The sequence below is a fragment of the Hordeum vulgare genome, chromosome 5H (assembly GCF_904849725.1).
Source record: "Hordeum vulgare subsp. vulgare chromosome 5H, MorexV3_pseudomolecules_assembly, whole genome shotgun sequence".
Classification (NCBI taxonomy): domain Eukaryota; kingdom Viridiplantae; phylum Streptophyta; class Magnoliopsida; order Poales; family Poaceae; genus Hordeum; species Hordeum vulgare.
The window spans coordinates 547,843,582-547,860,527 of NC_058522.1; the positions used below are offsets into that span (position 1 = coordinate 547,843,582).

Here is a 16,946-nt window from a genome sequence, read left to right on the forward strand (position 1 = left end):
AGTGGCAGGGGGTATTACGTCAGGGAGTGAACATTCGCTGTCCATATCGGCCGGGTTGCAAGAGCAACCCCGCCGAGCACAATGAAACTCATAAGTTGGAACTGTCGGGGTTTGGGGAATGGCCCGGCAGTTCAATCTCTCCTCGAGCTGAGGAGGATGGAAGACCCAGACATCCTGTTCCTATGCGGAACAAGGATGAAGGAGAAGCAGTTGGGTAGATTTCGATGGTGGTTGGGACTTGCTAACATGGTAGCGTGGAAGGACGAAAGCAGTGGGAGAGGGGTGGCTCTATTCTGGCGGAAGGACTTAGACGTCTCCCTTCGGTCCTATGGGCGGAGGCATGTCGATGTGGATGTGGTTAATGAGGAGGGGCTAGCGTGGAGACTAACCGGGACGTATGGAGAGTCGGCTACGGAGAGGAAGAAGGAAACGTGGAAGCTGCTGCGTATACTAAAACAACAGCACCAAAGTGGGCGCCCCTGGCTATGTTTTGGCGATTTCAACGAGATCGTAGCAAGCAACGAAAAAAGGGGTGGAGCAGAACGCCCACAACGCCACATGAACGACTTCAGGGATGCTCTAGATTTCTGCGAGTTGCGGGACATTGGTTTTGAGGGGGACATGTATACCTAGAGGAACCATAGCAGGCAAGCCTCTTCATACATCTGCGAGAGACTCGATCGGGCCACTGCAAATAACGACTGGTGTGAGGCGTTTCCAAATGCTTTGGTGCGGCATGGGGACCCAGGACACTCGGATCACCGCCCCATCATAGTCTCCCTGGAGGGGGCGGATCGTGAATGGAGAAGGAGCGATCATAACTTCCACTTCGAAGCACGGTGGCTGCAGGAGGATGGATGTGAGGAGGTTATCCGGAAAGCCTCGGATAGGGGATTCCATGAGGAGAAACGGGGCGTTGCCGGGGCCCTTATGAGTGTGGCCGGAGACATGACCAGTTGGAGTAGAGAAGTTGTAGGGGAGCTGGAGGGGAGAATCAAGGAGACCTGGGCCAGATTAGACAGATGCATGAAATCTCCTACAACTCAAGCGAAGGTGCAGGTGGAAACCCGCCTAGGCATTGATCTGGCGTCCCTTAAGGAGAAGAAATACATCAAACTGAAACAGCGTGCCCACATGTGGTGGTTGAGAGGAGGGAACAATAACATAAAATACTTACAATCAGTAGCATCTGCGAGGAAGAGAGCAAACAAACTGAAGGAGATTTGTCGGGAGGATGGCTCGGTGGTGGAGGAGGGACCAGCCTTAACTAACTATGTCTGCTCTTTTTTCCAGGGACTATTCACTACAGCCAACCCACATCGCCTCACCGAGCTGCTTCAGAGGGTGAATCCGCGAGTCTCTCCTGCTATGAATAATGTGCTTACGGCTGAGTACACCAGGGAGGAGGTGAAAGCCGCACTGGACCATATTGGTGACCTAAAATCACCGGGCCCGGATGGTATGCCGGCGATTGTTTTCAAACAACATTGGCATTTCATGGGTGATCATGTTGTACAAGCAGTCCTTAAGGTCCTGAATGGAGATACCTTCCCGGAGGGCTGGAATAGTGCCACCATTGTGCTTATCCCTAAAGTCAAGAACCCGAGGAGGATCAAGGATCTCCGACCAATCAGTCTCTGCAATGTTGTGTACAAACTGGTATCCAAGGTCATTGCTAATAGGCTTAATATTGTACTCCCACAGGTGATCTCCGAGAACCAGAGTGCTTTCGTTCTTGGGAGGCTGATCACTGACAATGTGCTGATAGCCTATGAGGTTTCCCACTACCTGATGAACAAGAGGAACGGGGCCAGTGGGGTGGCGGACGTGAAAGCAGATATGAGCAAGGCGTATGACCGAGTGGAGTGGAGCTTTTTGGAGGCCATGCTTGCCAAGCTGGGTTTCAGCAACGGATGGATTGCACTTGTCATGAAATGTGTCACCATTGTGAGCTATCAGATTAAGGTTAATGGCACTTTCACACAGCAATTTTGCCCATCGCGCGGCCTCAGACAGGGGGACCCCCTCTCCCCCTACCTCTTTGTCATCTGTGCGGAAGGACTTTTGGCACTACTACACCATGCGGAGGAAAGAGGCGTTCTCCACGGCGTGAAAATCTGCCCTAGGGCCCCCTGCGTCTCACACCTGTTATTCGCCGACGACTCCATGCTCCTGATCCGAGCGCAGCAGCAGGAAGCAACAGCCCTCCACAACATCTTGCAGCTATATGAAGCATGCTCGGGGCAGTGCATCCACACAGAGAAGTCGGCAATTATGTTTAGCCCCAATACTCAAGACCAGGACCAAATCGCTGTGAAGGAGGCGCTGGCGATACGAAGCGAGGACTGGAATGACAAATACCTGGGCCTGCCTGTCCATGTTGGGCGATCACGGAAGCAAGCATTCAGATACCTTAAACGGAACATGTGTGGACGGGTCTACGGGTGGCAGGAGAAACTACTTGCCAAGGAAAGTAAGGAAGTCTTGGTGAAAGCGGTCAGACAGGCTATTCCCACATACGCAATGTGATGCTTTGACCTGACTAAATCATTTTGTGCGGAGTTGAATGCCTTGCTTGGGAAATTCTGGTGGAGTCAGCAGGACAAGAACAACTCGCTGCATTGGCTGAGCTGGGAGAAACTCACTCTCCCCAAAGCTATGGGGGGTATTGGATTCAGAGATATGCATACCTTCAACTTAGCCATGCTATCCCGACAGGGGTGGAGAATCATTCAAAACTCGGATAGCCTTTGTGCCAGAATACTAAAAGCATGGTATTTCCCTTACTGCTCAGCACTAGAGGCAGTGGCTCACGACGGCATATCATACTCCTGGCTCAGCATCCTCTGAGGAGTCGACGTGGTGAAACAAGGCTACATATGGCGGGTGGGGGATGGCACAAGCATAAACATCTAGCGCGACCCATGGATACCTCGACCATGGTCGAGGCGCATTATAACACCGAAGGGCGCGAGCCTCCTAACACAGGTGCAGGAACTGCTGTGTCCAATCACAGGAGGCTGGGATGAGCAACTGGTACGTGAGACGTTCTATGCGGATGATGCCCGTTACATACTGCAAATACCACTACGGGAGGGAGTGGCAGATTTTATTGCGTGGCATTTTGATTCAAAAGGGGCACACTCTGTCAAGAGCGCATACAAATTACTGGCTCAACTAAACAAAAATCAACGCGGTGGATCGCCAGGTTCAAGCGCAACGGGAGCTGGTCGTCTCGATGCATGCCCAGACCAATCGTGGAAGCGAATTTGGAAAATACCATGCCCCGCAAAGCTTCAGATGTTTGTGTGGCGCCTTCGACATGAGTCCCTAGCCCTATGTACTAACCTGGCGCGACGAGGCATGGCGCTGGAAGCTATGACATGCTTCGTTTGTGGCAGAGGAGTTGAGGACGGCGGGCATCTATTCATCAAATGCAAGGCAGCCAAAAAAGTCTGGAGATTGCTTGGTCTGGAGAAGGAACGCTGTAGGCTCGAAGCGATTGAGGGCGTGCATGCAATGTTAGACTCTCTATGGGGGCTAGAAGAGAAGAAACGGGTTCTGATCATCACCTTCTGGTGGCACTGGTGGAATCACAGAAACATAATTCGTGAGGGGGAATCTTCTATGCAGGCGGACGAGATCGCGAGGCGAACCCGCAGCGATGCCCTGGAGTATGAGCAGATCCTAGTCACTGGGATGCGTAGGCGTGCACCAAACCGATGGGAGCCACCCCAGGAGGAGTTCATCAAAATCAACCTAGATGGAGCCTTCACGCCGGGCAACCTGTTCAGTGGATGGGGAATCGCGGCTCGCGACTGCTCCGGCCGGCTCCTACTCGCGCGGGCTGGGAGACAAGAGCATGTTTCCTGCGCCTTCGGCGCCGAACTACATGCACTGTCGGCAGCTGTTACGACAGCAACTGAGATGGGCGCGACCCGAGTGGTGTTTGAGACAGATTCGCGGCTGCTGGCGGAGGCCATGGACACTTCCCGCGTCGACGCATCGCCCTACACGGCTATCATAGAGGACCTGAAGTACCAGCTAAAGCTATGGTTCACCCATTGGAGTGTTCTCACATGTAATCGTAGTTCGAACATGGTAGCTCATGTATTAGCCCAAATTGGCAGCACCTGTGCTGCCGATAATTGTGTCGAATGGGACTCGGTTGTACCGCCCGAGGTGACGAATCACGTGTCAGGTGAGATGCATGTACGTAGTTGATCTATAAAGCTATGCTTTCCCTCAAAAAAAAAAGTTGTGCAACAAAGATGCTATTTTGACAGTCACACATATATAAGCCTGAAAAGAACTGGCCCTAATTGTTTGAGTACTTCATAATTCTCATAAGTCTCCTACTAGTCAATCCACAATGTCCTTGCATGCAGCTCGTCTTACTAGCTAGGTATGTGCATAATTCCTCTAATGCAAGAAACTCCCTCACATACATGGATTTGTTAGCGGGTAAAAAAGAATCGCACTGTCAGCAAGAGCCCACCAAAATGTTGTATTATATAAAAAGAAATACATTCTTTTGCGGTCAACCCTTCTAGTTTATATACACATTGTTATATAATTTATTTTTGCTCACAATCAAGGAGTGTCGATCGAGTGCGTATTTTCACTAGATCAACAAATTACATTTCTGGGTTTTATATATTTTTGTTGTAAATTCTAAAATAAATGCTAACAATGTATATTTTCACTAGATCAACAAAATTGCATTTCTTGATGAACAGTCCATATGGCCGGTATGGGCGTTTGCAGTGCGTTGCGAGTAAAGTATGAAGTGATTTTTGGTCGTCACGAAATATGATGCTGAACTTTGTTCAAAGCAAAAAAATGTACCATATGGATATAATCTAACAAATGTTCACATGAAGATGTTTTAGAAATTGTAGCCGGAAAATTGAAACATCTTGCACGAAAGTCTCTCCAGCTTGTGTAGGGCACTCATTTTACCACGCTAAAACAGCCCCATCCAATCCGAATCACAAAAAAACTTGGAGGGAGTGGTTGATAAACTAAAAGAGAGAGATCACCATGCACAAAAAGGACAACTGATTTATAATATTTTGATTATTAAGCATGGATTATTCTGGCCTATCTTGAATTGTTGAAATGTTGAATTAGTTTTGTGATATATTGTTCAAATGATCTCGTGCATGCTTTTGCATTGATTTGAGATATATTTTTTATTGTTATTAATTTGAGATTTTTGAATATAAAGAATGTGGTTGCCCAAGTAGATAAATGGGGGTGGCCTGCTCTTGTCCGCAGATGTCATGTTAACCAAAAGTTAATTAGAGATGCTCTTATTATGGTCATCGCAAAGTCTCATGTTGAATTTTATTTTAAGCTTTGCCAATTATAATTGGTTTGAGAATATCTTTGAGCTCAATAGTTTTGAGCACCATCAATCCAATCGAATTTCCTCAAAATCTAGTATAAATACTATAGAATTATAAATTTCGGTAGGAATTGAATTATATTTGAACTGTAAATAGATGTATGGTGTTTGCGTTGCTTGTAAATTGGGAAGTGATTTTTTGTCTTCCCTTAATATGATGCTTATTTTGATTTGAAGCAGTTGTATAAATTGAATTATTTGAACTGTTTATACTTAGTATTTGAATTATTTTATGCTTATTCTTAATTAAAACACTTCTAAACGGGTCTATAGCACCAGGAGTAGTCATGGGTTGCCCAAGCGAACAAATGGGGGTGGCCGGCTCTTGTCCGTCGACGTCACGTTAGCCAAATTTGACGAGAGATGCTCTTGTTTTGGTAACTGCAAAATCTGATGCTGAAATTAATTTTGTTGTCAGTCATGAGTGGTTTGAGATTATCTTTATGCTCGATAGCACGAGCACGATCGATCCTAGCGCATTTCGTCGAAATATAGAATAAATACTCGACTATTATATATTTGACGTAGGAATTAAAGTTCTCACTATTTGAACTTTTTATAGATGTTTGGGTGTTTGCGATGCATGTAAATTAGGAAGTGATTTTTCGGTCTTCACTTAATATGATGCTTATTTTGATAGCATTCGTATAAATTGAATTATTGGAACTTTTTATACATCTATTTGAATTTTTTATGCTTATTCTTAATTTAAAACACTTTTAAACAGGGTCAGTAGCACCAATAATAGTGATTCGCTATAAGTTGTTGATTTCTTTCATCGTGGATTATTTTGACCTATATAGAATCATTGAATTGGTTGTCCAATATATTGATCGAATGATCTCGTGTATGCCTTGCATTGCTTTGACATTTCCTTTCTCGAGGTCAAATTGATTCAAGATTTTGAACACGAGGAATGTGGTTGCCCAAACGAACAAATGTGTGTGGCCGGCTCTTGTCCGCGGACGTCATTTTAGCCAAATTTGACGAGCGATGCTCTTGTTTTGCTCGTTGCAAAATCTGATGCTGAAATTTATTTTTAATTTTGCGAGTCATAACTGGTTTGAGAATATCTTTACGCTCAATAGCTCCGAACACGCTCGGTCCAGCCGCATTTTATCAAAATCTAGAATAAATACTTGACCATTATATATTTGACGTAGGAATTAATTTTCTCACTATTTGAACAATTTATAGTTGTATGGGCGTTTGCGTTGCGTGTATATTTGGAAGTGTTATTTTGGTCTTCCCTTAGTATGACGTTTATTTTTATTTATAGCAATCGTATAAATTGAATTAGTTGAACTGTTAATGCTTAGTATTTGAAATTTTTATGTGTATTCTCACTTAAAACACTCTTAAAGGGTCGGTAGTACCAGCAGTAGTCCTTCGATATAAATTGGTAATTTTTTTCATCGTGGATTATTCTGACCTATCTTGAATCATTGAATTGGTTGTCTACTATATTGGTCGAATGATCTTTTGCTTGCCTTGGCATTGCTTTGAGATTTCCTTTTGTAAGGTCGCATTGATTTAAGATTTAGAATACGACGAATGTGGTTGCCGAAGTGAACGAATGGGGGTGGCCGGCTCTTTTCCGCGGACGTCACGTTAGCCAAATTTAACAAGATATGCCCTTGTTTTGGTCATTGTGAAATCCAATGCAGCAATTTATTTTAGGTTTTTTTAGTCGTCATTGTATTGAGAATATCTTTGCGCTCGATTGCTCCAAGCGCGACCGATCCAACCGCATTTCTTCGAAATCTAGAATAAATACTTGACTATTATATATTTGGCATAGAAATTAAATTTCTCATTACTTTGACAATTTATATCTGTATGGGCGTCTGCGTTGCAGATAAATAATGCTTACTTTTATTCGGAGCGTTCATAGTACAACATGTGTTCTTCCTGAAAAAAAAAAGGGGAAGTACAACATGGGATGTACCATAAGGATAAGCCAACAATTGTTGGTGGTTAGGCAAATGTTTTAGAAACTGTAGCAGGAAAATCGAAACACCCTGCTCAAAAGTCCTATCGTGCTTACGTATGGCACTGGGCCCGCCACGCTGAAACAACCCTATCCAATCCGACCCAGAAAGAAAAGTAAAAAATATCTCTGTAAAACAAAGAAAATAAGAGAAAAAAAAACCTTTAAACGGGTCGGTAGTACTAGCAGTAGACCCTCACTATCCAGTCCACTCCACACCTCACGCCCGCACGCCACGCACGGCCCCCACCTCCTAGCGTTAAATCCCCATCATACCCCTCGGCTTCCAGGAGACGGTACTGGAAACGGCCGGCCGCTATCCGGGGGTAAAATCGGCATGGGCAACCGTTCCCTGGCACAGGCGGCAAACGCCGTGCGGGGCGCGTGTCACCGTCCGGCGACCAGCGCGCTCGCCCCACTCCGCCACGTACCCGCTGGGCGGCGGGCCCGCGGCCCGCCACGTCACCCACGGCCCCCACCTGACGAGCCCTTTAAGACCCCGAGGTTCCCCTCCCGTTTGAACCCCCTTCGCTCGCTTGTAAACCGTGAAAAGGAGACGGGGGAGGACGGCGACCGGCGACCGCGCGTGAGAGGAGGGGAAGGGAAGGGAAGGGGAAAAAAATAATAACCCGCCGCCCGCCGGCAATGGCTGCCACCGCCGCCGACGGTGAACTGCACGGGCGGTAGAGGGGGTCCGTGTTTTTTTTTTCTGTGTGCGTGTGTGGTTGGGGCGGTGGTTGCAGCCGGGACTGGTTGTGGTGGTGGTGGTGCGTAACCGTGCTGGGTGTGGTTGGTTGGAGTTCGGGATTGGGGATGGCGTGGTCGCAGTAGTGGTTAGGATTCACGCGATCGATGCCGTTCCAGCTCAAGGCCGGGGCCGGACACCACCACCACGGCGCCATGGACGGGAAGCCGCCGCCGCCGCCGCCGCTCGCGCCCGCCCCGACCCCCAGGGTCTCCCGGCTCCGCAGGCTGCTCGTGAGGGTCTCCGCCTCGGAGCGCATCGCCGTCGCCGGGGACGGGAAGGAGGAGCGGCCCGCGGCGGGCGGGGTGGAGGCGGAGGTCGGGTCGGTGGGGCTCGACCGCATGGTGCTCAGCTTCATGGAGGACTCCGCGGCCGTCGAGCGCCCGCCGCGCGGCCGCTGCAACTGCTTCAACGGCAGCAACTACGAGGAGAGCGACGACGAGGAGGGCTTCTTCCTCCCCTCCGGCCAGGCCTCCGCGCCTGCCCCCGCCGCGGCCGGCGACACCCTGGAGGCGCTCAAGGTACTGGAATTCCCGCATGGCACGCCACCCCTCCCTCCCAAATTGGGAAAAGCCGCAACGAATTTACCAAGCGGTTGCCTCCTTTCCCTTTGCGTGCAGGGCTTGGTGCAGGGCGCCAGCGTCGCGGAGCGGAACCTTCTCGCCGACGCTTCCAGGATCGCCGAGCGGTGCGGCAGGACCTGCAAGGGCAAGGCCGAGTGCCGCCGCGCCGTCGCCGACGGCCTCAGGGCCCTCGGTTATGACGCCGCCGTCTGCAAGTCGCGCTGGGAGAAGACCTCGTCCTACCCTGCAGGTACCTACCCCTTCCCTCCTGGATTCATCTTAGCTCCGGTGTGTTCCCCTTTCATGGCATGGCAGGGGCTTATCGGACCTCTCTGTCTACGCAGGGGAGCACGAGTACATCGACGCCGTGGTTGGGGACGGAGCGAGGCTGATCGTGGAGGTGCACTTCAGGTCGGAGTTCGAGGTGGCCCGGTCGACCAAGGCGTACCGCGCGGCGCTGCAGGCGCTGCCGCCGCTGTTCGTGGGCACGTCCGACCGGCTCGGGAAGATCGTGTCCGTGGTGGCGGAGGCGGCGCGGCAGAGCATGAAGAAGAAGGGGCTGCACTTCCCACCATGGAGGAAGCCGGAGTACATGCGCGCCAAGTGGCTGTCCCCGCACGTCCGCGCCGGCGACAAGGCCGCGGCCCCGTCGCCCACCGCCCAAGCAACAGCAACGGCGGTGTCGGCAGCAAGCTTCGCCGGCGAGTTCGAGCTCCTGTTCGGCATGGACCATAGCGGGGTCACCTCGGCCCCCGGCGAGAAGATCACGGTGGTGGTGTCGCCGTGGCCCCCGACGGAGGACGCGGCGAGCAAGCAGAAGCCCAGGGCGAAGGTCGTCACGGGGCTCGCCGCCGTGCTCTGAGCGAGGCGAGGCGAGGCGGACAAATAACCGCCGGTAGATCGGCGGACGGATCCCCCGCTCCAATTTTCCGCCCCCTTTTCCGTTTCTTTCTCCTCGGCGCGCTTCGATCCGTTGGCGGATCCAGTTTTTGGTGTTTTCGTGTTTTTCCGGGGTTTTTTGTTTCGGAAAAAAGAGAAAAAAACACTCCCCCATCCCCTAGTAGTACCGCCACCCTCCATTAATTTCGAGTTTTGACCCCCCTTCCATGTAAGTTTTGTTCTCGCCATGAGGAGGCTGTGGAGCTTTGATGATGCCCCACCCCCTCCCGCCGAGCAGTATTAGCAGTAGTAGCTGTAAGAGAAGAAGAAGAAGAAGAAGAGGGAGATCATCAGGCGAGGCATGTCGCCGGTTGTTCTCTGCTTTTATTAGGAATTAATCAATCAATCAATCACTTACCTTGCCTTGCCAGTGAATTCCGACTTCTTATGGTAGTACCAGTGCTTGTTATTGCTATTGAAGAGATGATGAACTATGATGAGTAATAATTCAAGTAGTAGTACTCCTATATGACATGTTTTTCTTCTCCACTCTGCTCTGCTGCGTTACGAATTGATGCATATATGATGCACTTGAGTGAGGCGAACTGTTGTGTGCTGCGGCTATTACTGTGAATGCCATGATTCCGGTCGGAAAGATTCGTCGCCGGAAGAAACGACGAACTAGCTTTGGGTTTTTGGACGATGCCGCTACCAGGCCCAGGGAGCACACGGCATGATGAACAGGCGAAGCATCGATCATTCACCTGGCCAAAACAAAACAAAACAAAGGGAGGACCGACCGATGAGGGCCGGGCCGGGCCCCATGCGGTTCCAGGCCGGGGGGTGGGGAGGGGCCCATCTATCCAGTAAGTAGAGTAGAGTATTCATCCTTCCATCCGGTGGCGCGTCGAACAAATCCAGGGTTAAAATAAGGGTTGGGAAATGCGGAGAACTGGGCGCGATCGGCAGAGCGCCGCTCGTGCATTCTCGGGCGCCGCGCCCACCCCCTCTGCCGCGGCATCGATGCCCCTGCCACCATCGCCACTCCACCTCCCACCCATGGGACTGGCGTGACCACGCTTTTTCTATCCCCTCCTCTCGCCTTTGCTTGCCCCGCTCCCACTTCACCCCCCACTTTCACCGCGGTAAAAAAGATAGCAAAATCTTCCTCACACCGCGAAAAGGAGAAAATGCGGAAGACCAGCAGGATTCTCGTGACGCCAGGCGCTTTGTTTGACGACGATTTTCTCTTTCGCCTGGGCCTTGCTACGTAGACCCACACCGCTTGCGCAAATCTTTATGGAGGTCAGGTCACATGATGTGTGCTCACCAAGTAATTTTGTGTGTGTGTGTGTGGGGGGGGGGGGGGGGGGGCGGAACGCGAAAGGAAAAAGTAATTGTGTAGCGGGGCGAAAATGAAAATGGAAATGGCTCTGGTATTCGGCGTAAAGAAAGGAGGAGGAAACGGAGGTGAATGATGGAGGGTGGGCTTTGGGTTTGGGGGCGTGGAGGCGCGGCCATCGTGCTTGGCGAATGCCCCCGCTGCGGGGACGCGAGATCCTGGGGGCCATGATTACACTCATCGCGCCTTTTCTCCGTAACCCGCCAAGCCAAGCCAAGCCGAGCGGAGCCCCGGCTTCTTTTCCTCGTCGCGTCCGATCTTGCGTCAGGGGGAACAAAGCCCGCAGCGGTGCAAACCGTACGTCGGGGACGGTAAAGAAAAAAGGGCAGCCCGAGTGCGAGTGGTACGTGGTGGTGCTGCGTGGTGAAAAATCTGTTGCTGGGGCGGTGGTGGTGGTGCCCGTGGCTTTTGACCACCTCTCCCCCGGCATCGTGGCTGGCTTCAGGGCAACGCTCGCTCGGTGATCTACTTGTTTTCCTCCAGTGGGATAAAAACTTTTACCTGTTGATTACGCTGGTAATAGTTTTAAGTGCTTTTTAAAGCTGACTCAAATCATCCGCATATGTTTGGACCGGACCCCAAAAGCCAACCTACTTGGCTCCGTGTCGGTCCACACACCTGTCAAAATGTGTTTTTTCGTAAACCAGAGACGGACCAGGGGTTGCAGGCGTCCGATCGCTGCCACGTTCGCCTTTGACAGACGTGGCCCATCTAAAACCCTCGTGTACGTGCATTTCTGTCCGCCCTCGTGTGACCGTATTCATGTCGTTGTAGAACGGTCGTTCCGCGTTGACACGGTTTAGGACAAATGCGGCCTTTCATTGTCGGCATTGTAGTGACGCATCGATTAAGAGAGAGCCGGTCATTACACGCCTGGATGAAGATGCCTCCTCGTTGCATTTAAACAGTTGCAGACTGTCCATCTTCATCCATTAAACCCGCGTGTGTGTCGAGATAAATCCATTTGTTAGTTGACCGACATTAAACACAACACATGTTCGCTCCTCGCGTTTGCCCGTTATTTTAACAAGGTGAGACACCGGGTGAATAATCGCAGTACACCTATGTTTCCCATTTTATCCTTGCACCTTTTTTCTACACTATGCATGGCATCCGACGAGCAGAAATATGAGTTATCTGGCATAAAAGCCGACTAGATGGTCCATCGAGCCCGTCAGATACCGAGCAGGTGATAACCCACAAGTATAGGGGATCGTAACAGTCTTCGCGGATAGTATTACACCCTGATTTATTAATTCGACACAAGGGAATCCAAAGAATATTTACTGGTTTTAGCAGGTGAATTGTCAATTCAACCACACGTGGAATATCTCTCTACGACAAAGATTTTATAGCACAACAGAAATAGTAGTAGTGACCGTAATAGCATCAATTTTGTTGTGATTGTAACAGTAGCAACAACAATAGTAATTTAACAAGATCCAGTATATGAAAAGCATTGGCACGTGGACCGATGATGGATAATGACTTATATGACATCGATCATGTAAAAGTTACACACTAGAGCGACACAAAACTAGCTCAAATTCATCAATGTAATGTAGCATGTATTCATCATATGTGCTTGCAATAAGAACTTGCATGACATCTTTTGTCCTACACTCCCATGGCAGTGGGGTCCATAAGGAAACTAAGGAATATTAAGACCTCCTTTTAGTAGAGAACCGAAAGAAAACATTAACACATGGTAAATACATGAACTCCTCAAACTACAACAATCACCAAAAATTATCCCAATTATTGCCACCTTGGGGGATGCAGATCAACATACATAATAGGTGCATAGAAATTGCAAGAGAGGATCTAAACACTTTCATATTTAAAAAACATAACAGGTTCACATCTGAAATCATGGCACTCGGGCCATAGTGACAATCATTGAGCATGACAAAGTCAAAGCAACATTAATCTCATAAGATAGTAGATACTAGGGATCAAGGCCTATCAAAATAACTCGAGTACATGATCAATCTCATCCAATCTCATCACTGTCTAACAAGTCTACAAAGGAATTACTCACTCCCAATGGCGAGCATCATGGAATTGTTGATGAAGAAAGGTTGGTGATGACGACGGTAACAAATCCCCCTCTTTGGAGACCCAACGGACTCCAGATTAGCCCTCTCGAGGAAGAACAGGAGGTGGCGGCTACTCCGTCTCCTAAGACGTGATAAAACTTCTCTCCTTCTTTTTTCTCCGTAATTTTGAATTTATAGGACTGGAATTAGGGTCGGAGGAGCCACGAGGTGTCCCGAAGCCATCAGGGCTTCTCATGGAGGTGGGCGCGCCCTGTTGGCTTGTGACCAATACGTGGTCTCCCTTTGGTTGGCCTTCGCTCCTCAAATCTTCATATTTTTTAGAAAAAAATCCACAAATAGTTTCGTCCAATTCTGAGAACTTTTATTTCTTTCTCCTTTTCGGTGAAACCGAAAAGGGTGCCAAGTTTCTATTAATGAGAACATCTGTCTTGGTGGCTCCGAAATTTTTGACTCGGTGGAACTGAAATCTCCTTTTGGCGGATGTTAAAACTATTTTTTCAGAGTTCAACTTTTTCAAAAACTTATGGAATTTTGTGATGCTCATCCATTCCAGCTCTTCTATATCTTTTCACACGATCTGCTTGTCTGCCAGTTTGCTTGTGTGCTTTGTCTTGCCAGAATGTCAGGTTCAGAGGATAGTCAGAACAACTTTAGTGACCCAGTGCTGAAATGGAATCACACAGTAGTCCTGAGAGGATACCTTCTGACCCAGGTACTCCCAGCTCCCATGACTTGCCCAAGGCAGCTACCAGGTCTAGAAGGAAGATAAATTCTGATGAAGAAGATGTTGACTTTATCCCTAAGGAATCTGCTCCCCAAAAGCAGAAGGAGAAGGCCACATTCAGAAAGACTGTGAGGAAGGAGTATGTTAGACCTGCTGACACTAGAGCTCCAGAAGCTAGGCTTGCAAAGAAGCCAAGTTGGAAAAGAGCCAAAAATAGGATTATCCATGTCGTTGAGAGAACAACCTTAATGTATGAAGATCCAGCAGAAGCTGCTGATGATGAGGAGGAAGAAATTCCAGTCGAGGTCCCTCCTCCCAATAAGAAAAAGTTGATGGCTCATGCTATGCCTAAGAGGACTACCCCAAATCCTTCAGAACCTAAGTCTAAGAAGTCTGTAGCTCCCAAGAGGACCACAAAGGATATTCCTGCAGCTGAAAAGAGCAAAGGCTCTACATCCAAAGATTTTGTTCCAGAGGAAGATGAGGATGCCCGTGTGCTTATGAAGTTGAGAGCTCAACTGCCAACCCGTGATGCTTCTCACCCTGCTGCTGAGGACATGAAGAAGAGGAGAGATATATGTGTGAGGAAATGGAGATATGTTGATCCATATGTTGTGAGGAGGAGAACTGTTGTTGATCTCCGCTTACACACAAAGGAGAAACAAGATTTCTATGATACTGTGTTGCTTGATAATACTCTAGCAGTCACTGACATGAGATATGTCGATTGGGAATACATCAAGACTAATGAAGATTATTTTCCCCATGTGAGAGAAAATTTGAGGATGGTTGATATTGAAGATTTTGTTGGCAAAGAGATGACTGCTTGAATATTGAGATGATCATGCAATTCTATTCCACCGCTCACTTCTATTCTGATGGAAGAATTGTTTAGATGACTGAGGGTCACTCGTATGAGTCTATAGTTGACTAATGGGCCAGTATCATTGGTGCTCCAAAATCACAAGAAGGAGATTTGGATATGTATTTACAACTCAAGATGAATCACAACTCCATGGCCAACATGTACAAGCGAGTGCCCCATGAGTTAGTGCAGTCGCACAAGTTTGGATCTATCTATTTCTTGCAAATAGGAGTACCTCCTACGGACAGCATTATGAGATACACCCTGATGTCCAAATAAGGAGATGATACGACGATTAGAGGTTATTCAGTCAACATGTTGCATCATCTAGACACCCACACCCGGTTCTGAGTGACAGACTTGATAGTTGAGACTGTGAAGAGGACTGCTGCAGATCAGAAGAGATTCTCAGGATATGCTCCATATATTCATATGTTCATCAATGCCAAGATTGGCAATCATGCATATCTACTTGATCGTCCCCACCTGCCACTTCAGCCTGATTTTGAATATAATGAAGTTGTGATGGATGAAAGCCATCCCAGCTTAGCTATTGCTCGAGAGGCAACAGAGGCAGAGGTTGTTATGAATGCTCTAGCTCCAACCCCACAGCTCAGAACCAGAGATGAGCATATGTCCTTCTTCGCCAGCACGATCCAAGTGATGGAGAAGAAAGTTTTTGAGATCTTGATGAACAAAAGAGCCTCGAGAGGATCGTGGAGACAAAATTCCATGAGGTGGATGTTAAGGTAATGGAGTTGACTACCACTGTTGAGCAGCCGAGGCATGAAGTTGAATCTGTGAAGATTCCATGCTCCAGTAGTGATGACGAAGAGTCGCCTCTTCCTACTACTACTCAGTTCAGGACCCGAACTATGTTAGTAGTTGTGCCAGTTCCGGAAGCAAGACCTTCTTCATCAGCTCAAGCATCACCTCCTTCTCGTGCACCTACAGTGTCTACACCTCGAGCTCGAGGGACTTCTGCAGAAGCCTTCGTCGATGCTCTTTTGTCCACTCCATCGTCAGCTACCGGAGGATATTGAGCCCAAAGAGACGATTAGTTCTAGACATTTGAACCTTTTGGTAACTTGTTGCCAAATGGGGAGAAGTGTATAGATCAAATACGACTTCGAGAGGGAGAGCTTTGCATTTTATTTGCTCTGATTTGGTTTTTGAAAACTTTTGGTCTTTTGGATGACTTTATCCGTTTAGGAGGAGTGTTTGATCATACACTTTGATTGTTTGATGCTACCATGTTATTATCTTCGAGCTATCTCCATGTTTATCGTTCACTTGCTTGGTTGGTGTTATCCGCATTACTATTCATTCATATCATTCATGTGCACTGATAACCCACAAGCATAGGGGATCGCAACAGTTTTCGAGGGTAGAGTATTCAACCCAAATTTATTGATTCGACTCAAAGGGAAGCGAAAGAATATTCTCAAGTATTAGCAGTTGATTTGTCAATTCAACCACACCTGAAAGATTTAGTATCTGCAGCAAAGTATCAGTAGCAAAGTAGTATGATAGCAGCAGTAGCAAGGGTAACCAGTAGCAGCAAAGTAACAACAGTAGCAACAGAGTAACAGCAGTAGCAGTGATAGCAGTAGCGGCAAAGTAACGTAGCTAGGACCAGTAGGAAAAACCCGTAGGCATCGGATCGGTGATGGATGATTATGCCGGATGTGATTTATCATGCAACAGTTATAACACGGAGAGATATGTAACTAGCTCCAGTTCGTCAATCTAATGTAGGCATGTATTCCGTATGTAGTCATACGTGCTTAGGGAAAAGAACTTAGCATGACATCTATTGTCAATCCCTCCCATGGCAGCGGGGTCCTAATGGAAACTACGGGATATTAAGGTTCTCCTTTTAATAAAGATTGTACCAACGCATTAACACTTGGTGAATACATGAACTCCTCATATATGGTCATCTCCGGGAGTGGTTCCGGCTATTGTCACTCTGGGGTTGCCGGGTCATAACACATAGTAGGTGACTACAACTTGCAAGATAGGATCTAAAACACACATATATTGGCGACAACATAATAGGTTCAGATCTGAAATCATGGCACTCGGGCCCTAGTGACAAGCATTAAGCATGGCAAAGTAGTAGCAACATCAATCTCAGAACACAGTGGATACTAGGGATCAATCCCCTTCAAAACTAACTCGATTACATGATAGATCTCATCCAACCCATCACCGTCCAGCAAGCCTACGATGAGATTACACACGAACGGTGAAGAGCATCATGGAATTGGCGATGAAGGAAGGTTGATGATGACGATGGCGACGA

The 16,946-nt window shown here is 48.2% G+C and overlaps 1 protein-coding gene across 1 annotated transcript; it reads left to right on the top strand.

Annotated features, from left to right (window-relative positions):
* Nucleotides 1-7,929: 7,929 nt before the first annotated feature.
* Nucleotides 7,930-10,022, top strand: LOC123452710. The gene is made up of 3 exons (XM_045129420.1): nucleotides 7,930-8,666; nucleotides 8,766-8,958; nucleotides 9,053-10,022. Exons 1-3 carry the CDS (start codon nucleotides 8,253-8,255, stop codon nucleotides 9,568-9,570), a joined length of 1,125 nt encoding a protein of 374 aa, XP_044985355.1. The 5' UTR covers nucleotides 7,930-8,252; the 3' UTR covers nucleotides 9,571-10,022.
* The last annotated feature ends 6,924 nt before the right edge of the window (nucleotides 10,023-16,946 follow it).

Bases quoted from the DNA above. Each gene is read 5' to 3' on its own strand.
- LOC123452710 (XM_045129420.1), top strand. From the start codon at position 8,253: ATGCCGTTCCAGCTCAAGGCCGGGGCCGGACACCACCACCACGGCGCC. The intron at 8,667-8,765 runs GTACTGGAATTC...CTTTGCGTGCAG, and splicing joins ACACCCTGGAGGCGCTCAAG to GGCTTGGTGCAGGGCGCCAG. The intron at 8,959-9,052 runs GTACCTACCCCT...CTGTCTACGCAG, and splicing joins GACCTCGTCCTACCCTGCAG to GGGAGCACGAGTACATCGAC.